The 21,917-nt window shown below is 42.4% G+C and overlaps 1 protein-coding gene across 1 annotated transcript in view; it reads left to right on the top strand.

The window, feature by feature from the left end:
* The window catches only part of LOC310993422 (semaphorin-6D-like), a 91,320-nt gene that overhangs the window by 15,219 nt on the left and 54,184 nt on the right, over positions 1–21,917 (top strand). The window contains exons 2-13 of the mRNA XM_083981770.1: positions 2,251–2,495; positions 2,887–3,001; positions 3,789–3,846; positions 8,619–8,675; positions 9,045–9,146; positions 15,459–15,549; positions 16,544–16,666; positions 17,303–17,391; positions 17,680–17,769; positions 18,400–18,527; positions 19,476–19,607; positions 19,697–19,852. Coding sequence (XP_083837896.1) covers positions 2,342–2,495; positions 2,887–3,001; positions 3,789–3,846; positions 8,619–8,675; positions 9,045–9,146; positions 15,459–15,549; positions 16,544–16,666; positions 17,303–17,391; positions 17,680–17,769; positions 18,400–18,527; positions 19,476–19,607; positions 19,697–19,852 — 1,295 coding nt within the window. The 5' untranslated portion in view covers positions 2,251–2,341. The remainder of the gene's footprint in view (positions 1–2,250; positions 2,496–2,886; positions 3,002–3,788; positions 3,847–8,618; positions 8,676–9,044; positions 9,147–15,458; positions 15,550–16,543; positions 16,667–17,302; positions 17,392–17,679; positions 17,770–18,399; positions 18,528–19,475; positions 19,608–19,696; positions 19,853–21,917) is intronic.

Genomic DNA, 21,917 nt, shown 5'->3' with positions numbered 1-21,917 from the left:
TTCACCTGAGTCCCCAACCTGCACCTGTGGTCCCTTTCACCACCTCGCACTGCGTCTTAGTGTGTTTACCTTCCTCATTCACAACACACACATGGAGTGAGTTCGACACTGAATATTGAACCTGGAGGTTATTTCTGGGAGCTTCTCATCTCTTTTTCAGGGTATCCGCCACGGGGTCTTGAAAAAGGTGATAAATCAATTTGGGTAAAATTAAGACCCTTAAAAAGTATTTAAAAGGGTCTTTTCACGACTTTATATGTAATTTATATTTATAGGGTGCCGCCCAAGTCGAGCAAATACTCGGATATCGGCTACAACCCTCCTGGCAACTAAATCAAACGACCTGAGGCATGACTGTCATGGTTGTTGTTTTTGTTTTTAGAGAGTGGAGCAATGTTTTCTTTTTTTTTTTTAACTTTGCCTTTGATTTATTATCCCAGCCTATTTTGAATTCTGTTGTATCATAGTGGTCTATAGTAAAACTGTTACGTTAAAAGTGTCACTGATGTAAATGGTTACAGCTTGAAGTGGCGGTGAGGTATTAAAACATATTGAAAAGGTCTTGAAAAAGTCTTAACTCATTGGCTGCCAGCCATTTTCAGAGCAGAGAGCCCCATACTGCCAGCCATTTTAGAGCATTTTGAACGATCTTATAAGACCCACAGAATATTGTGTTCTATGACTATATAAACACAGAAACTACCAAGAGAAAAGTAGACTCTCTTTGTTCAATAGGAAAAAAAAAGTTTGTTTCTACCTTTTTCCGTTCTTTTGTAAACAGCAGTAGAACATAGGCTGGTTTCGCCAAAAACAGCAGTTTTTGACCAAAACACTGAGAAAACGAGCTTTTTGTGGAAAGAAACATGTCAAGCAGAACAGTGACTTTGACGTTGATATTTTTTGCTTTAGTGACACCTCACACATCTGAACAGTGTTTTCCTTCTATAAAACAACAAAAACAACACTGAGAAAGGACTTTTGATGGCAAAATAATAATTTATTTACAAATATCAGTAAAAATGCATTAACTTTTTTGTAGGCTACGTTTGTAGCTGTCACATGACCTCTGCCCCATGGTCGACCACTGCTCGATCCACCACCTGTAAATTATAGAAATATATAGAATTACCATAAAAATACATCTCTTAGATGTAGTCAAGTGTGATGTGGAGTTTTTTTTTTTTTTAACCTTTCCGATCAAAGCGATCCGCCCTTCTCTAAGCAGTAAAAGTTAGCTCGCTAGCAAGTTAGTTTATTTTATTATTTTTACCATTGATGTATTATATTATTACCTTCATGTCTTTCTGGAGCGTGGGGACGAGTCTCTGCTCCTGGTTGATCCGGATGGAATCGCTCGGGTCACGTCCACCGAGCCGTCAGTTGAGCTGGGCTCTGGTCTGTGGTGACGCACCGTCAGCTGCTGCTCTCACCGGCCGCTCGGCCCGGCTTGATCGCCGGTGTCCAGCGTCGGTGTCGGTCGTCGGTGTCTTTTTCAATGATCTCCGTCGTTTTCTCACGATCGCGACCCTCTTCCTCTCCGAACTACCGCGACACACACGGTACATAATGTGCCGACGTGCGGAACACATAGGCTCCGTGCATAAGTTTCTTTAGCATATCTCTTGTCATCTCGCTTCTTCTTCTCATACCGTAATACATGCTGATCTCTCATCCAAAGAGGGCACTGCTGCCCCCTACAGGCCGCTACACATCTTTACACTAGTTTACAAGCCTGATATTGATGGACAAGCTCCGCCAGACCTTCCTCCAGCCCTTCCCGTTGAAAAACGCAATTGACGTCTATCGACGTCAATGGCAGTGAACGGTTGTAATTAGATTGACGTCTATAGACGTCAATGGCAGCCAATGAGTTAAAAAGGTATTTAAATTAACTTCAATATTCCTATATACACAGTTTTTTTCTTCTCCTGCAATTAATGGGTTTCACTTTCTCCCTCGTTGTGTTTGTGAGTTTGTGTGCGTGCTGTTCAACGTCAACAACAAGCATGCCATCGCTAAGCTAATGCTAATCCATGTAACTGAATGCAGGTTTTGACCTGGCAGGTTAATACGGGGGCTAACCGCTGGGCTACATGCTAATCCCTCATAATTTATATCTGCAGCAGGAGGACGACCCGGGGGAGATAAACCCTGAACACCACACCAGCACACACACACACACACACACACACTTTTTTGCTAATCTGCTTTCGTCTAAATGCCGTTATCTCTCTTTCTGTTCCCGTGTAGCCGACGTCCACCATGACCTGCTGACATCACCCACGCCACGGACCCCCCCGCCCCCCCACTCCCCTTGCTGCTCCTCGCCGTCTCTGACAAAATGGCCCCGACCGATTGGCTGTCACCGTGGCGACAGCTGCCAATGACGCTGCTGCTGCTGCTCATCCTGGCCTTCAGTTTCCTGTGTGAGTCGGCCTCCACCACCACGCCCTTCCCCAAAGACCTGGAGCCCATCAACGCAGTCACCTCGGAGCGTGAGTAGAGCCCTCTGATTGGTTGATGATGATGATGATGATGATGATGATGATGATGATGATGATGATGATGATGATGATGATGATTTTTCAACCTTCCTGTTCATAGTTGTGTTTGCGATGACCATCAACGATAAATGTCCATGAGTTTGTGATGGATAAACCTTCGTCTATTAACTCAACTTTCTATATCCATCGCTCAAAGCATGATGGGAACTGTAGTAAGATGAGACACGATAACCATGAAAATCAACCCACGTTTGTCCTATACTACCCACTTTGACGTGTCCCATCACCATGTTCTTTGTATCCATGGAAACTAACATGTTGTGTGTTGTGTACAGTACGTTCACCCTCTGACTGTGTGGTCTGTGTGGTCTTGTGTCTGCAGAGTCGTACCAGTATCCAGGTTTTCAGGGTTTGCTTCAGGACAACGACACGCTGCGTCTGGGCCTGGACTTTCAGAGGATGTTACGGATCAACCACATGTTGTACATCACTGCCAGGTCTGCACACACACACACACACACACACACACACACACACACACACACACACACACACACACACACACACACACACACACACACACACACACACACACACACACACACACACACACACACACACACACACACACACACACACACAAACATACATATACACACAATGTGGAAGAGAAGCTGCAGGACTTCTTAAGTGAGAAAAAATAGTTGACAACATGTGGGGATTGTCTAACCTCAGAGAGCTGGCAAAGGTTTTCTATTGATTACGCAAACTGGTGGAAATGTTTTGTCACATAAGATATAAAAATGAGTAAGTTCAGAAGGAAATAAGCGTCTTTTTCTGTTCCATCTCCTTCTGAAGGTCACAGTTTTTAAATACTTTCCAGTCTTGTTAAATCCAGGGTTTTTAAACTCTTGATTTGTGGTGACAACATCTGTATCTTGTGTTTTCATGTTTTTGTTTTAAACTGTTAATCAGCTTCTTAGATCTGATTTTAAGTTCAATGCCTCACTTTACCCATAATGAAGCTCTGCTGCTGAAGCATGCTGGGAAATATAGGACAAACACTAATTGAAGCAGATTTAAGTCCAAACATGTAAAACCTGAGGACCTGATGGATAAGAAGAACGCACAAAGACACAAATATGACATCTCACAAATTGAATGCTTCTCTGACACAATCAGGTCAGATAAATTAACACCAGTGAATCAGTAGAAGAAGAAAAAGGCTTCCTCTTGTTCTCCTTCTCCACATCAAGCTCTGACTTTGTGTTTTAACCTCCACAGAGATCACGTGTTCGCAGTGAACCTGACGACGGCGTCAGAGGAGTTCGTTCCTCAGCTGGTGAGTGAAGTCACATTATCAACACTTTGCTTTTTTTTTTATCTCTGAATAATTAATCGGAGCCGAAATAAATAATAAAATGATTTAATCTCTGTGGAGAAGGTGCTTGGGAAAAGGTGAAAAAGTCTAAAAAATCTGAAAGTGAAAACAATTGTAGATTCATACTTTTATATTTTTTTGCTGATCCTCAGTGGGAGGAGGTCAGAAAACTTTAAAATGTAGTTTTATTCAACTTGGACCTTGTTTTTATAGTTTGTCAACAAATAAAGTCAGTAGTAAAACATCATATGACAAAATATAAACTCCATGTCTCTTGACAGCAGCAGTTGTGGTCAGAGCCAGTATCTTTTCAGGAAGGCCAAAGGTCACAGGGACTTCACAAAGCACGTTTTTGATCATATCTCAGTAATTCACAGGCTAATTAACTGGGACTGTGTGGAGGTGCGTAACTGCTGCTGAGTTGATGTCGGACTCAGCCTGGATGTTATTATTCAGACTCAAAGACAGACTTATCACTAATATTAACATCTGTTCTTCTTAATGAGACTGATAAGAACAAGATCACATATCTGACTCAAAAAAAAAAAATCTTTTTCCTGTTATCAAAGATTTGAAGAAACATGACTCATCCTTAAAATCGTTATCAGGCAGAAACCATCACACTATTCTAATTTTCAGACCCTCTGTGCCTCCAGATCAGTTGATGTAATGTCTTTTTTTTTTAATTATGTTACTGCTCTCGGCTCCTTAATGTTCATTTTTTCATTATAACGTCTGGATGATCTGAGGACAATCCAATGAGAAATACAATTCTTAACCACATCCTGCAAGTTCAGATGTGGGTGGAGCTTCTTTACCGCTTTGTTGTGACATCACAATGTTACAGGAAGTCCTACCGGCCTGTTTCAAGGCTCAGTTTCTGAATACAGACTGAGTGCATTTCTCTATGGACTGAGGCTTTGATACTTCAACAGTATTGATATAGAATCTACAGCTAATTTATAATCAATTGAGACTTTCACATCTATATACTATATAATTTGGGACCTTTATTGGGCACAGAGGTCGTCATGGCTAATCGTTGATATTCAAGGCGCTCAGGTTCTGTTCAGATCCTGCTGGTGTTTTTTCTCAGCCTGCTGTCTCTCCAGGTGACGACACACTTGTCCCCGCCCACCTGTACTGTACATTTAGATGTGGTCAGAGACGTTTCCCTGGATTAGATTTCGAGTGGAGCCTCTCCTGCGCCTCGTCCTTCTCTCAAAGTGTCGAGGGCAGCATCAAACCTGACGACGCAGCACAAGATCCTTTTCAGTTCCTGCACAAGAGGCGCCGTAAATATCAGAGCGGCGGAACAAAACTACAGCAGCTGCTGATGCGGCGTGTGGCGGCACAAAGGACACGCTTCCTTTGATCTGCACACGTCCTCCTCATCAAAGAGAAGAGGTTACGGGGTGGCTCCTGACAGTAATGGGCCTCCCGGTGCATTGTGGGACGGTGGCCTGCAGCGGCTCTTTGATGTTGAGCTCTTACTCTCGTTATCAGTGATCCGACCTCGGCGGCGTGGCCCGTCTCCTCACCTCGTCTTTGAAGAAAAGTTCACGTCTTTAACGTTGAACTCGTGATCGACTCAAAAAACGCCCGGAGAAACGCCGGCGCAGACTCTGGTTTTAGTTCGACAAATGATTCTGTCAGGACGGAATCACCTTCATTATCGCCCTCTGAGGAGGTTTTTATGTAGGACTCCACCGTAGATGTTCCCCCCCCCCCCCCCCACCATGTCAGAAGCTGCTGCTGATGTGTTCGGGTCAGACGCTTTGGTGCTTTTAGGATGATTTAGGATGAGCAGTAACGGTAAATCCCACGTGCCTTGAACACAGCATCAAGCATTCCTCTTCCAAAAATCAGTTTATTTAAAGGGATAGTTCACCCAAAATTGAAATTTCACTCATTATCTACTCACCCTCATGTCGACTAAGGGCTGGGAGAAGTTTCAGAGTCCTCCGTGGCTTCTCTGAGTTACGGGTGGTCTCGGCGTAGCAGTGCATGTCCATATAACGGTTGCGAAAGGATACCAACAGTCTTTGTAACAAAAAGACACACCAAAAAAACATCCAAATACCTCCATGCTGCTCATATGTAATGTCCGTCTTGTATTGAAGCCCCGAAATGCGAAATTGTCCCGAAAAAATTAAATAAGTCTGTATTTCAAGCGTGTTTGTAGCGGAAGCTTCTCGAAGCTCCTCTTCCCGGTTCGTCAAATTTGGACAAACTGGGAAGAGGACAGACCGTGGTTCGTCCAAATTTGACGAATCAGGAAGAGGAGCTTCCATTACAAACAAGCTTGAAATATAGACTTATTTAATTTTTTTTCGGGACAATACAAGACGGACATTACATACGAGCACTATGGAGGTATTTGGATGTTTTTTGGTGTGTCTTTTTGTTACGAAGACAGTTGGTATCCATTTGCAACCGTTATATGGACATGCACTGCTACGCCGAGACCCCCTGTAACTCAGAGAAGCCACGGAGGACTCTGAAACTTCTCCCAGCCCTTAGTCGACATGAGGGTGAGTAGATAATGAGTGAAATTTCAATTTTTGGGTGAACTATACCTTTTAAAAAGAAGCATCGACAACAAACCGTCTCACTGCTGATCGCTGAGTGAAAACAGAGGAGGCCGTGTCGCACCATCCACCTTCACATAACGGCTCTGTGTGGGACTGACAGCAGCAAACCAGTCATTATGTTCCCAGGTGGCTCCTGAGGCTGCAGGTACGACACTGAATCTGTATCAGCTGATAATCAGACAGCAGCAGGTGGTGCTGCAGGAGATGATGCGATAAACTTTCATTTCCTCCTTACTTTTTTTTTTTTTACAGCCTGTCAGTGCTGGTGGAGACACAGCTCCTCGGTACACTGTGTTCATCCCTCTGTGTTCATCACACTGCTGCTACTGTGAAGGGCTGGAGAGCAGCATGAGCCTACGGAGATGTGGCCGTTTTTGTACTGTAGCTGCTGTAGGTTGTTGAGGCCAAACTGCAACGAAACAGTCTGTTCCAGAGAGAGAGGTGTCGCCTCACAGCGAGAAGGCTCTGTGTTGGATCCCTGGGGTCTTTCTGCTGTGGAGTTTGCATGTTCTCCTTGTGCCTTGAGGTTGTTCCTCCCTACATGTCGCCCCTCTGATAGACTGGCGACTTGTCTAGGGTGCGTGTCCCACCGGCGCCGTATGTCAGCTGGGATTGGCTCCAGCCCCACATCCACAACCCTGCATGGATAAATGGTACAACTGAAGCATGGATGGATGTCTTTGGAGGATTTTTGGCATTAGCATTATGTCACAAAGTGCTGCTTCTTTCACCTTGCAACCTTGACAATTATGAGATTTTAAGGCCCATGGGTTTAGTCAGTGTCGCCATTACCATTGGTACCATCCAAGTAGGGCTGGGTGGTATGACCAAATTTGCATATCACGTTTTTTTCTTTTTTTCTTCAGTTTCACAGTATTTGACGGTTGGTTTTTCTTTTTATGCAAGAGTTTTTTCACATTTTTTTGTAATAAGAAAATAATTAGAAAAGAATATGTAGATAGGCATTAAATAGCCCATTTTACAGTGCACAGTCTGCACACAGGTAAATGCAGCAGGACCCCCTCAGTGTTTCCTATTAATTAACAAGACTATGGCGGCCCCCCACAGTCTCTCACAAAAAGAAAAAAAAGTTTTTTAACAGCGTTTCACTAACTCTCAGCTCTGTCAGTCTCAGCCCGCTAAATCGCTAATTGTACAGTGTTTAAATAACCCCGCGATTGTGATCGTCGAGCACCGCTGTTTGGTGAGCAGCACTGAAACGGGTTCCCCCCCTGAAACACTTTCCCACTGTGCAGGTTCCGGGCAATTTTTGGGTTATTCCCTGGTAAAGCGTACAGGATATGGAAAATTAATATCATAACAAGTAAAGACCGGTATACCGCACAGGTCTACATCCAAGTAATAATAATAAGAAGAAGAATGGCAACCACCAAGATCATTCATACACATTCACACTAAGGATTCAAACCGCCAACCCTCTGATTATTGGACGACCCGCTCTACCTCCTGAGTCACTGCCGCCTGTCTGACAGGACTTTCTGAATGAATCTTGGGATAGGTTGGACTGTGAAGGATCCAGGAGAAGAAAGACACATTACCAGGCCACATGTGACAAAAGCTTGGTGCAGATGTTTCCCCTGAATGGCGACACATGAGTCGGTGTTGAGGTGCTGAGGAATAATCGCTATGACACTAATAATCTCTACAGAACTAAACAATACAACCTCTGAAGTCTCACAGGGACTCACTGCCCTCAAGTTGGACTCCGAGCTATTATTACCTGATGTTCTCATGACTCGTGATTGTTTTCTTCTTTTTTGTTGATCAAGGACTCATTTTTTGTGTGTGTGTTTTGTGGGCTGATTGTGTGATTATGAATCTTTGTTTTTCTCAGGTCTTGATTTTCTCCCTGATTAAATAAACGTAATTAACTCCAGGTCCACTCAGTCTCTTTCTTTTCATTCCCTAGCTTGTAATCAGATCTCATCAGCGGATGGTGATTACGCTTCACATGGGAGAAACCACGTCGCTGTCGTTTGATTGGGCCGCCACGAGTCGACGGGCCTTTGTTTGTGTTAGTGATTTTTGTGGAGTGGCGGTTTTTTTGTGTCGCGGTCAGGTGTGTGAGTCATGATTTGCTGAACCCCGATCACATCCACCTTCTTCTCTGTGTTTCAGAAACTGACGTGGAAGTCCAAAGACGTCAGCAAGTGCACGGTCAGAGGGAAGAACAGCGTGAGTTTCCTTCTTCTTCTTCCTGTTCCTGTTCCTTCGCATTTTTTCACACATCTCCAGATAAAACCAGTTTATTAGAATCAAAATCTGTCCAGCTGTAACCAGCAGCTGTTTGAGACTCTGTCTAAACACTTGAGAAATATTTCATGTGTGACAGATCAGATAAGTAAGAGGCGCTGACATGTCTTTGTTTGGAGTTCACTGACACCAAAGATAAAATTAGAAAGAGACTCGCAGCTTCAGAAAAACATTTTCATCCTTGTAAGGATAAGATTTTATCACATCATTACATGATTAACGAGGCCTGTCACTTTTCTTTTTCCTTTTTTTTTTGTGTTGAATATGTCGCCGTGTGTTTGTGTTTTTCAGGACGAGTGCTACAACTACGTCAAAGTCCTGGTCCCCAGAAACGACGAGACCCTGTTCGCCTGCGGCACCAACGCCTTCAACCCCACCTGCCGAAACTACAAGGTAGTTACACACCTGTTCTCCCCCGAGTCCCGGAGCAATGATCATCACATTACAGTCACTTTAGGGTTTTTACTCGGTGTAAATATAAAGAAACACACTGGTGGTTTTTATACATTTTTGCTCATTAATTAGGAAGTTGTCTCCAATTCAATACACATTGATTTCCCACTGTCTTGGCAGCGGTGGGGGGAAGTTACTAAATGCAGTTTAAATGGCCTCTCACGCGTTTTACATAGCTACAGAAAAATGCACTGAAGTCGGTCCTCTACTCAACCGTCTGTCAACAGCAGCAGCTTCATCACACACACACACGCTCCATCGCTTTTCAGGTGACACGTCTGAACAACAGTCATGAATCTAGTGTAACTACAGCTGACAATGTGTAAACCTGGATTCCCAGTGTTCATGGCAGAAGGACGCAAAGGAAGACAGCTGTGATGTTTTTATGTCCTGACACTCAAGAGTTAAGTGCAAAGACACACCGTCTGCATCGCATCGTCTTTGTTTAATGACAGCAGAGCAAATACAGTCAGAGGAGTGAGGTGTCAGCAGTCAGCAGTCCTGACAGTAATGTCTCCCTGTGGACGATAACTACTCTGTTTATTATCACTTTTAATGCATTAAAGTTGCTCAGTGTTTGGAAAAGTCATTTTAATCTTCATGATGTCAGTGGCGTCACAGGAGGTGGTTTTAGGTCTGAAACAAGCAGCAATTTTCAGGACTGAATAATAAAGTCAACACTAACAACTGCAGTTCCTCAAATGGCCACTAGAGGAGGAATGCCATGTTAAAGGTTTAGTTTGTTCTGCCTCCTTCCACGAGTTTACACGAGTAAAGAAAACAAATTTGATTGGGCGTTATCGAGCGGGCAGGATATTCATTGTTGGGTCGGGACTGGGCGATGTGTGTGTGTGTGTGCGTTACTACGTTATAGCTTGCTAACTTAAGCCTGCCACACACATAAAGATTTCATAAATCGCACCGCGGCTCTCTATGGGGTTTCTGGTGTTGTGCAGAGAAGTGGCTTGTCGCTGCGAGCAGCATGCAGAGCTCGGTGAGCAGAGCTCGGCAAGCAGGCGCTTCTCCGCACAACACCGGCTTTCCACACACAAGATGACTTTTGATTGAAACGGCCACGGTGGTCGGCCCCGATAATCGTAAATATTGAACATGTTTAATACTTACGATTATCGGCGCCGAACGTTTTCCGAAACGATTGTCGGGGGAATTTTGACTCTTAACACACCACACACTACAAGAGAATCTTATAAAATAATCTTAAGAGCTTAAGATAATCGGGCGATGTCTGTCCGTGGTCGGAAGGGGAAAAATCGGGGCAAAATCAGCCCGATTATCTTTATGTGTGTGGCAGGCTTTAGCTAGCTAGGCTAAGTGATGGACCACAGGGATCTGACTGCTACTACTCGCTGTCAAAGCTTCCTGTTTTTTCTCAGACGTTTGATTGACGGATGAAGGATTCTGATATCATTGGCTAATTAATCGTGAGCAATGTGACACATAATTTGCATGCCTGCATTATCCAATGCAAAAAAAAAGCTACCCCACTTTACCCAGAATTTACTCGAAAATAGAATTTTGCACAAAGTTTGGGCTACATCGGCTGACAGCCTAGATGAGTGATTACACTGATTTTAAGACCCACAGTGGGATCAAATTCAATTTTCTTTTCTGGCTTTCAAAGGGAGATAGTGTAGGAATTGCTCCATCTAGCGGTGAGGTTGTATTTCCCAAACTAGCACAATCGTATTCTTTATGCTGCATTCACGTGGAATAAGGCAGACAGCAGACGGACAACAGCCGCTGCATGTGACGGGATGAACAAGTGGTCTGTCTGCACGATGCAGAGAGAAGTTACACACTGGGGCTTTAAAGTATCAAGCTTTTACAGCAGATATGAACATGTTCACAGACTGCCTGGTACAAAAACTGTTTAAAGTTATACACAATTTAGGTTGTGACAGGTGGGTAAACAGGAGTCCTCTCCACAAATGTTGACTTGGCTGACAAATATGGTGCACTGTGAGGTTCAAAACCGCTCTTCAGAAAACTTTAAGTGACATCACAGAGATTATGTACAGCTTTAGTTATGGTTCTATGATTGGTTGGAGAACGTACAAAGATCCGGTTCACATGCAGATCCCCTCCTAGACCTGAACCGGGAGCCTGAGTCTGAACTGTTTAATGATGCTGGAGTCACTTCAGGTGGAGATTGTTCTGTGACATCATAAATCAAACTCCCTGTCTTTGCTCTTCCTCAGCTCTTAGCCTAGCACTTACCTTTCAAAATAAAAGCACCCATCATATTGATGGGTTCTAGGGCATCAGATCCATGAACCAAAAGAAAACAAACTGATGTGTTATGGTTTTAAACAGAGATCGGTTTAGGTAGTTGATGCTACAGCAGGAAAAATTGCTACAATATTTGTTTCGTCCTTCAGCGAAATACACTTAAAAGAGCAGCTTCTAATGGAACAGCTGCTATTATTGACATTTACGGAGGTACCTGCACTTAAGATGTAACCTTGTGTGTTTCATAACAGCTCCAGGATGTGCGTATGCGTGTGTAGCCTATTCATGATCAAGTGCGTCTCCACACTGTGTGTTTGCACTTTTTCTAACCTGCCCATTATCCCCTCAGCTGTTGAATCGTCACTAACGTCAGGTTAATGAGCAGAGAGAGACGGGGCGCGGGAACGAGGCAGCCTTTTATTCTGGCGGCGTTCCCCTGCTCCTTCACTTCCCTAATTGGAAGCGTCAGGCAGCTCAAGACGCTTCGTAACACAACACCTTCACAAAAAGCCACCATTTCAGACCTTGTGTCTCTCTCTTTCTCTTTTTTTTATTATATTCATGCTGCTCTGGCGGCACTGGAGGTTTGATTGACAGGCGCTGACCCCATTTAGCTGAGGCTTTGTGTGCTTTGACAGCTCCGGCTGCGGGAAACAAAAAAAAACAACACATTTACCTGAAGACGAGGCGCTTTCCTTTCTGATTGTGAAGACTTTGGATCTAAAACGAGATCCGCAGCTCTTAGAAAAACACTGACGCCTGCTCTCGTCGCCTGATTGATGGCACCAGATAAAATCAACTTTTTACTTTTTCAAGATCAGGAAGTGAAAACTCTTCGTTTTCCAAATAGTTTGAAGATGTTTTCTGACAAGACCGATTAAAAACAGATCGACTGAAGTGTTTTGTAACGAGAAGTGAATCCACTTCAAGGAGCATCTGCTGGAGGAATCAAACAGTGAGTGTGGGAGTTCATTGTTGACCTTGTAAATGGTTGAATGCTCAAGAAAAAAGCTGAGCAGTGGACTTTGTGCTGTGAGCTGAGAATATTCTGCTGTGGTAATTATTTCCAATTAGATCTTAGACTCAGATGCTCAGAGTGGGCTGCTCCACTGTCGCCATCTTGGCAGATTGTGACTCCGCCCCCTAACTCTATAACTTCTAATCCAGAAATGGGCAAATGTGGCAAATGGGCCTGTGTTGAGCAGAATAGATGCATGCTTGATTGTTGCCAGCATTGGCTCACCCATCTGGCACTCAATGCTGCGCACTTTCAATCGTACATAACTTTAAGTCTTTAAAAAACTCAAGACGGTGAGTTATATGTATAAAAAAAAGAGAAAAACACTTCCTGTTCAGTTGTTATGAATGAGGAAATTAAATTAGTGTTTGTACCAGGTTGTAAACATGTTAATTTCTGCTCTAAAGTTCGATATATTAACATTGGAGTCTATGGGGATTGACTCACCATTGGAGTCCACCCCCTAGTGGCCAGTAGATGAACTGCAGTTCACTGGCACTTTAGTGTGTTGATTCTTGTTGAAAAACTGCAATATGCTGTATCCAACATGAGTATCTGTAATCCATCTCTGTTGGACATTATTTCCGAATTGTGTATTTCTGTATGCATCTAACACCTGAGGCAGTTTAATTCTTCTGATTCAATTCTAAAACATTAAATAAACACGAGCTCTGCTGTCAACACACCAAAGATAATTCCTTAAGATGCTGTTCCGGCTTTGATACTGAAGCATTTTGGTGTTTTTTAGTGAACTAATAAGTAGAGGATAAACTAATAAGTAGAGGATAAATGTCCCTTCACACTTCAGTCTCCTCTGCAGTGGGTATTGGTGTAAGTTCAAGGAGATTATCCCCCTTCATCAGTCAGGTCCTGACAGGCCAGAATCTGGGTAAAGACATTTTTTTTGCTCTATTTTCATTTTAATTCTCTCATGTGCCTGTGTGTGGAACTCATACAGCAGCCAATAGTGATGGAGATAAAGTGAGTGTGTGTGTGTGTGTGTGTGTGACCACTGAGCCAACAGCCTCGTGTCAATAAAGAAGAAATAATGTTTAATTAAAGTGTGATTAAATGTTTGATTTAATTTGAGGATGATTCACATGTTTCACCCTGTCTGAACATACCGTGTCAACAGAACGGAGAAGAAGAACGAGAGAGAGATGATGAGGAAGGAAAAGAAGGGAGGAGTGTTATCAGAAGACAAACAGAGCGAGGGCGAGCGAGATAGAGAAAGTCTTGGAGACAGACAGAGAGAGAGAGAACTGGGAGAGTTATTCTCAGACTCAGATCCCTGAGGTGGAGGCAGCAGACGAGTGTGTTTATGAGGCTAAACGCTCCCACACACCTCTGTTAGCAGCTCCGCTAACGTAGCCTCATTAGCTCATAGCTAACATGTCAGTTCATCCATAAATGAGTAGCCTATTATCCGCTGTGTTGGGCATTCACATGTTAACAAGCTGTAGAGTTAACAGGGAAATGAAACAGCATTGATAACAACATCAACAAACTTTGCCAGAGGAGTAAAAAGGCAACTGTGGCTGTGGTTGTCGGGAAGACAAAAAAGAAGAAAACATGTTATTGAATATTTCCCTGTGTGAAAGCAGCAGAATTATTATTTATCTTAAAAGAAAATAAATCTGACACATGCTCACACAAAGCAATATTCTCATTTCAACAAACACAAATGACAGTAATAATGATAAGAATAATATGTTTAGCAGCAGTTGTAGAGAAAAGCACAAAACCCTCCGGGTGTGTGACAGACTAAAGGCCCCAGAGACGGTGAGATTCAGGGGGAATAAATTACTTTAAAAACATCAGTGAATGAAACAATAAAACTATTTTACAGGGGGTTTATCATGCTGCAATGACTGATTTGAAAAAAAAAAACCTCTGATAAAAAACACATTAACCCAGAGGAGCTGGTAGAGCAGGGGTCAGATACACAGTCATGACTGACTGAGCAGCGAATCAGAAATCTCCTCTGTGACAGGAGGAGTCGGTAAAACTGAACTGTTGGGCGTTTTTTCCATACAGGTGGTGATTTTAAAATACTGGTAAAATAGGCTACACATTATGGTTTATTTTTAATAGATCTATCTATCTATCTATCTATCTATCTATCTATCTATCTATCTATCTATCTATCTATCTATCTATCTATCTATCTATCTATCTATCTATCTATCTATCTATCTATCTATCTATCTATCTATACAACAATGTGATTTACAATTACATTGCAACTATGATATCATACTTTGTGATAAATAATCATTAGATATTAAATATTCAGTTTAGTTTTTTACATGTAACAGAAAAAGAATATTTGTGTGCATTTTTGTTATTAATTATTATCAGGGCAATATTCAACAATATAAAATATTGTGATATTTATGTGAATATCACTTTATCTGTCCATCTTAAACATACAATAACATATATATATATAGAGAGTTATATATACTAAATGTTTAATATTTTAGCTGTCAGCAGTTGTTTATGTTGACAGTCACCTGCTGTAATTTATTCACCTCTGAATGATTGTGTGTATTTGCCCATGTGAGTGACAGGCCTGTGTGTGTTGGTATGTGATTGTCACCGTCCTGCTTTGCCGTGTCTTGCCGTCGGTCTGGAGTTCAGGTTCTGTTTGTTTCAGAGCTGAGCTGTTAATTTCTTCATTAGAGTTTCATTATCTGATCTGTCAGCTTGGTCCATCAGAGTATTATTAGCTCAGGTCCAGTAACATGAGGCCGCCCAGTCCCTGCTGAACACTCACTTAGCAGCGCTATTATCCCCTCTGTGGCACGCAGGGAAAAACATTAGCACACATTATTCATAAAGTTGACATTATAAAGGAGTCGGTGAATGAGAGGTGAGTTTCTGTTTCGCAGCCAACTGCTTCCTTCAGAGCTCTGATAGCTTCTGTGGTTTGTAAAATGTAACTTCACTGCTCACCTGTCTCCTCCTCTTCCTCCTCTCAGATGACCTCGCTGGAGCAGGTCGGGGAGGAGGTGGTCGGCCAGGCTCGTTGTCCCTTCGAGTCCGGTCAGTCAAACGTCGGACTGTTCGCTGGTGAGTCAACAACTACTTCACTGATACTTCTATTTTCTCCTCTGTTTTCTGTGTATTAGAAAAAAGGAGTATCCATCAATCTGAAAAGTATGTATTGTATAAAGATGAATTCATAACATACACATTTACAGTTTCAAGGACACATTCCTGTTTATCCAGAGTCTAAACATATCTTATCATTTAAAATATAAAATATTAACCACCTGTGTGTCTAACTTTGACTTTTGACCACCAAATCAGTTCATCAGTGAACATTTGAAGAATTTCCTTACCAAGAAATGGGACAAATCCAAAACAACATGTCTCTAGTTCTGGCCGTTGCTGGCACTGAAGCATAAAAATCCATAAATATAATAAATCTCCGTGTATTTGCCATAAAGAATACCATAAGGAAAGTTGACTCATTTTTTTCATCCATTTGTCCATAAGGAAAACACACATTAATTAACACATCTGTCAATGTGGCAGCTTTAGCCAGCTGGCTCATTTCCAGCTACCGTCCTCAGGCGAGACGTGTGTTAACCAGTGAAGTGGCGGTTAAAAATAGAGACCGAGGACAAAACAGCATAAACACCGAGTGGAGTTATAGAGCATCAGTGTTCAGTAATAAACGTCACTGTGACGTGGAAAGCAGCAAAACACAGCTGATTAACTCTGAACTCTGACACAGGCAGAGCAGCAATTAACAATAAGACATAATCCTGGACGCGTGGATGTTGTTATTCCGTAAATATAAATGTAACACATTGAGTCACTGCTAATGGATGTGGCTCAGCTTAAAGTCAGTTCAACCGAATATAATGATTCTGCAAATTGTGCAATATGTACATGTACAGAAGTGACTAATTATCAAGTCTATAATAATAATAATGGTGTTTATTTCTGCTGTAAAACTGTAAAAATACCTAAAGTAAAACATTCAGCTGTGTATTAGAGGTGAAGATAAGGTGTGTGTGTGTGGAGTGTGGAGATGAACCTCTCGCTGTTTCATCAGGAGGAGATTTCTACTCGGCCACCATGACGGACTTCCTGGCCAGCGACGCCGTCATCTACAGAAGCCTGGGAGAAGGTCGACCCGTCCTCAGGACCGTCAAGTACGACTCCAAGTGGCTACGAGGTATTTATTTAGATATCTATAAAACCTAAAACATTGTGATATTCTGTTTGACTTAAAGTTTGCTTCATTTAAACTCGATCGCATGACGCACATATAGTAGGTCACATGATGCTGTCAGTGTGAAATCCCAGCATTTAACAGGAACAGTGACCAATCACCTGGAAGGAAACACTTTCACAATAAAATACTTTATATTCTCGAACACATTTATTAACTGTTACATGAACATTTTTCAGTTTGCTGTTGTTATGGATATGGTTTAGTTTTTATTAATGCTATAATAACTGAACCGTTCACTAATGAAGGTCACAAGATGTGTCTGAAAGCTCCAGAGGAAATAAGTAAAGCTAAATGCATTTCTCTGTATTTAAATCTAGTTAAATTCTGTATTCAGCTTGTCCTACACTAATATTTATAATATTTACATATTATGCTTATAACATTACGTATTACACATATTACCGCAGTGTAAAACCCACTGGATCAGATCATTTCTCTGTGGTTTGGGAGGAGATTCAGGCAGAAGTAAAATGGCCGTATGTGATGACTGATAGTAAGAGAAGAGGAGGAGGAGGAGGAGAGGTGTGACTTGGAAAAGAAGAAAATAGATGACTGTCTCTCTCTCTCTCTCTGCAGAGCCTCACTTCCTTCACGCCATCGACTATGGAAACTACGTCTACTTTTTCCTCAGTGAGATCGCAGTGGAGTACACCGCCCTGGGCAAGGTACGTCTATGTGTGTGTATGTGTGTGTGTGTGTGAATGAATATCTCTTTCTTAAGGTTAAGAGATAGTTAAAATAGTTTTTGGACTGTCAGACTCTAAAACTGAAACTTTGACTGACTGAGTTACTCACATTTAAACTTCACATTCAGATGGAGATGTATCTTAAATCAATATCATACAGTTTTTATGTCATAATTTCAACAACAACAACATCACCTAATGTGACTGACAGTTACTGGCTGATGTTACTGCCCTCTCTGACCCCTCCCTCCTTCACCTGCCTTACAGGTGGTGTTTTCTCGTGTGGCGCGGGTCTGTAAGAACGATAACGGTGGATCCCCCAGAGTCCTGGAGAGATACTGGACCTCTTTCCTCAAGGTAATGTACAAACTTTTGATCCTGTATGAAGCTAATGGAGTTTCTTAAAGCAGAAGTAAGTGATATATTTGTGTTAATATAAGTCTTAAATAGTTATATCTTCCGACAGCAATCACTTACATAGAGTGTTTGGTCTGAAACACGGGTCTGTCAGTCCCTCTGCTCTGCTCTGAGCCGAGGAGAAAACATTTATCGTATCCTACAGTTTTTATCCAATGAGGAGAGAGAACGGCATGCAGGGCTGTGTGTGCAGCCAAGGAACGCCGTGAATGTGGTGACGTAGGGACGAGGACTGTTATGGTGCGTTCAAGGAAACTCGTAACTCGTGTTTTTCCGACCTGTGAAGTCGTACCAGTTCAATCTGGTACGAGTTCACGGGTCGGAAGTTACGAGTGGCCGTTATAGTGACTTTCACAGGTAAAACAGGTCGGAAAAACACGAGTGGGTTGCCTGGAACGCTACAAAGTTGTAAGTTGTGACTTGAAGCTGTAATTTACGGTTTCAAAAGCCTGCCTGGAACGCAGCATTAGCCAAAACGACCGGATCGCTTACTTCTGCTTTAACTCATGGCTGTTTTTTATAACCACACACTCTGATTTTATATACATATATCTGTGTGTGTGTGTTCAGGCTCGTCTGAACTGTTCTGTTCCCGGAGACTCCTTCTTCTACTTTGACGTCCTCCAGTCTCTCACCAATGTGCTGCAGATCAACCAGAGACCTGCTGTGGTCGGGGTCTTCACCACTCAGGCCAACAGGTACATACCAGACAGTTCATTACATTTGTTCATTCAAACTGTTTTGTTTTGTTTGATTACGTCTGTGGGCATCTCAGGAAAGTGTGTGCAATCTGTCTTTTAAATGTCTCTTTGAAGGTTAGGACCAGCCTTATGTTACGATCACAGGCCATAAATGAGGGTTGTCAAACGTGCGGCCTGCGGGCCAAAACCGGCCCGGCAGAGGGTCCAATCCGGCCGTCAGAATGAATTAGCCAAGTGTGAAAATTTGAAATTGCACATATTTATATCATTATCATATATCATTAATGACTTTTGTAAGAATACACTCCTGCTAGCATTGTTAGCACGTGTTGCTCAAAGGCTAACCCGAGGATAATGAAATTCCTGGCTTACAAACTACATAACAAGCTAACCAAGCTAACAAGCTATTGGCCCCACATGAAGCCACATTGTGTGTTCAATATTTAAAGAAAAATTACTCAGAGAGGTCATGAAATATAAAGATCAGGGGATATGTTGTATCATTGAGGGTCCTCACAAGTATACAGTTAGATGTGTAAAACTACGAATGAATGATTCAGGAGCGAGTGTGTTGTTTCTCTGTTTGTTGTTGCTGCTGGATGTGTTGAACTCACGTGTTAATGACAGTGTCACAGACAGCAGAGAGTTCAGTCCTCTCTCCATATGCTTCCAGTGAACTCTCTGCATTTGTTTACACTGCGACTGGATTATATAACGTTTGAGTTTACTGTTTACTGCGTTCTGCTCTGAGTCAGGAGCTGAGCCGTTGCTGGTTTTCATCACATTTCAAGGGTTTGAGGTGTCAGGAAACTTAGTTCTGTTTTCAGTTTAAGTTTTTAGAGGACAAATGTGCTCTGAAGCTTTTTCTTCTGTGCTTTTGAATATCAGACATTGTTTTTTTTGTTTTTTTTCACGTGTTGAATGTGAATGTGTCTTCCTCTGCAGCATCCCCGGCTCTGCAGTTTGTGCTTTCTACATGGACGACATAGAGAAAGTCTTCAATGGGAAGTTTAAGGAGCAGCGGACCAGTGACACGTCCTGGACTCCAGTCCCCGATGAGCAGGTTCCCAGACCGAGGTCAGTCCAAATCCAGGATTATTTGAAAATTAGACTCATCTAAATCCACCAATGTAACAACAATGGGACATGTTTTTTTTTTTCTTCAGACCTGGTATGTGCGCAGGCGACGGTCCTGCTGCGGACTACAAGTCGTCGGTTCAGTTTCCAGATGAGACGCTGACCTTCATCAAGTCGTATCCTCTGATGGACGAAGCCGTTCCCTCCGTCAACGACCGGCCGTGCTTCACCAGGACCTCCAGCAGGTAACACACAAGAACCAGGCCTGGCTGGACATAACCCAACTTTTGTTTGTTTGTTTGTTTATTTTCACATATCAAAAATTTAAAAAAGATATAACATATAAAATCCAAGACAATGTGAAGGGGAAATGCCAAAAAAAAAACCTCCAGGGGCTTGTAGGGTGGCATTCTCCAACTACAGTTCTAAGCTAATGAACATACATTTGTGAGGTACAAAAACCATTCATAAATAATACAAGCATGGTTTAACATGATTTAACATTGTACAATGCAATACAAAAGCTTGATAAACATATGATAAAAAATATAAAGTTATCCTAGTTTATACATTTTTGACACAACACAACATAATCCTACAAATATCTGCTTTGGCCAGAGTTTCCTAGGGTTGTAAAAAGGTTGTATATGAGATAAAATCAAACCCATAATATTAGATCCTCCATCATATTTCATTGTTTAAAGGAGAATTACGGCCCCTAAATTGTTTTTCTGATGGTCACCCAGTGTTGGGGGGAGCAAAAAACGCGACTAACATTGATGCAGGCAAACCAGAGTTACACCATGGCTAGACGGCGCTAGGGATAGCGACAACGCTAACCTATGGGGGCAATTCTTTCACCCACAACAACCACTCAGAAAACAATCAAATATCTATGGTACATGACTCGACTCCGGTTTGCCTGCATCAATTTTCATCAAGCGTTTTTTGCTCCCCCCGACACTAGGTGACCATCAGGGAAACGATTTAGGGGTCAAAAATGGGCGGAATTCTCCTTTAAGCTAAAAAAGCTGATTAACTGGAAACCTCTGAACAAATGATGTCGGTATGTGTGGATGTTTTTTAGACGGTTCACTGGCAGGCTGGGCGTTAAGCAGGTTGTCCTCGTGGCCTATTCACCCGTTCTCTGCTCTGATCTCCTGCTTTGTCTCAGCTAAAAAAAAACACGACAGAAAATCGTTATTTGCCGCCATATTGTTGTCTATAATCTCATTTACAGAACATTTAACGCCTGCCTGTGTCACTCTAATCACTTTCTTCCCCACTATGTTAAAAATATCTCATCCACCACTGATTTAATTATGGAGAAACCATGGGGAGTAATCAGTGTCTCTGCTACATTCAGTGTGACTTTTATTTACCTGTTACTAATTGGCTAATTTGTGCAGGACGATCAGATTCACTTTTAATAGATGAGGACAGAGGCTCTGCTTCTCTGTTATAGATAATTAAATCTGCATTTTGCAGACATTTACCCAACCCTCCTGTATGAAGCGACTTACAATATGCAACTGTAAAATTACCTTCAGTCTCCAGGCTGTTGTTAGATGTCGAAACCGCTGTAGCAGAGCTGATGAAAGATGTCATCACACCCTCCTGCAATGTGTTGGGAATTTTTAAAGATGTTTTTTTCCCCCGTGAACAACAACAACTCGAGTTAGACGAGTCTGTAAGTTTGAATCAATGAAATGGTGGAGGAAGAGATGTCAGAGGTCAAGAAGGAAAGCGGAGGATGGGAACTCAGCCCAGCAGAGGTGAGTTTTGAAGCTGCTGCGGCTCTGAGAGGCAGTGAATCCACCATCTCGACCCGAAGCTGTGAGGATAATCGCCGGTATCAGCTTTGATTAGTCTTCGGCGGCGCAGGAAGTCCTCTCTGTCTCTGTGTCCGTCTCGGTGCTCTGAAAATCTCTGACCTTTTTAATCTGCGCCTGCAGGTTTCAAATGAGTTTCTGATGGATTCTAATTACCAGCCGGGAATGGGAACGAGACTCTTAATTCCACATTCAAATTAGCCTCCACTCTGGAAAGGCCTGAGCTGACCCAGATAATGATGATGTGAATGTCCACAGGGCTGCACATCCTTTCGCTCTGTTATATAACTTGAGGGTGGGACAGTCGGAGCACTCTTAGGTACTCCGTCATGCAGATCTGGAAATCATTTTTCATTGGAGGGAAGGCCCTTAACTTCCACATACGCAATCACATGCATCTATAAAGGTTACTGTCCTCCTACACTTTCTTACATGCTCTTTATGTGAAGAGATGGAAAGTAATTAAAGCAACAAGATC

Source organism: Trachurus trachurus (genome assembly GCF_905171665.1).
Source record: "Trachurus trachurus genome assembly, chromosome: 11".
NCBI classification, from domain to species: domain Eukaryota; kingdom Metazoa; phylum Chordata; class Actinopteri; order Carangiformes; family Carangidae; genus Trachurus; species Trachurus trachurus.
This window is presented reverse-complemented; position numbering and strand designations above follow the sequence as displayed.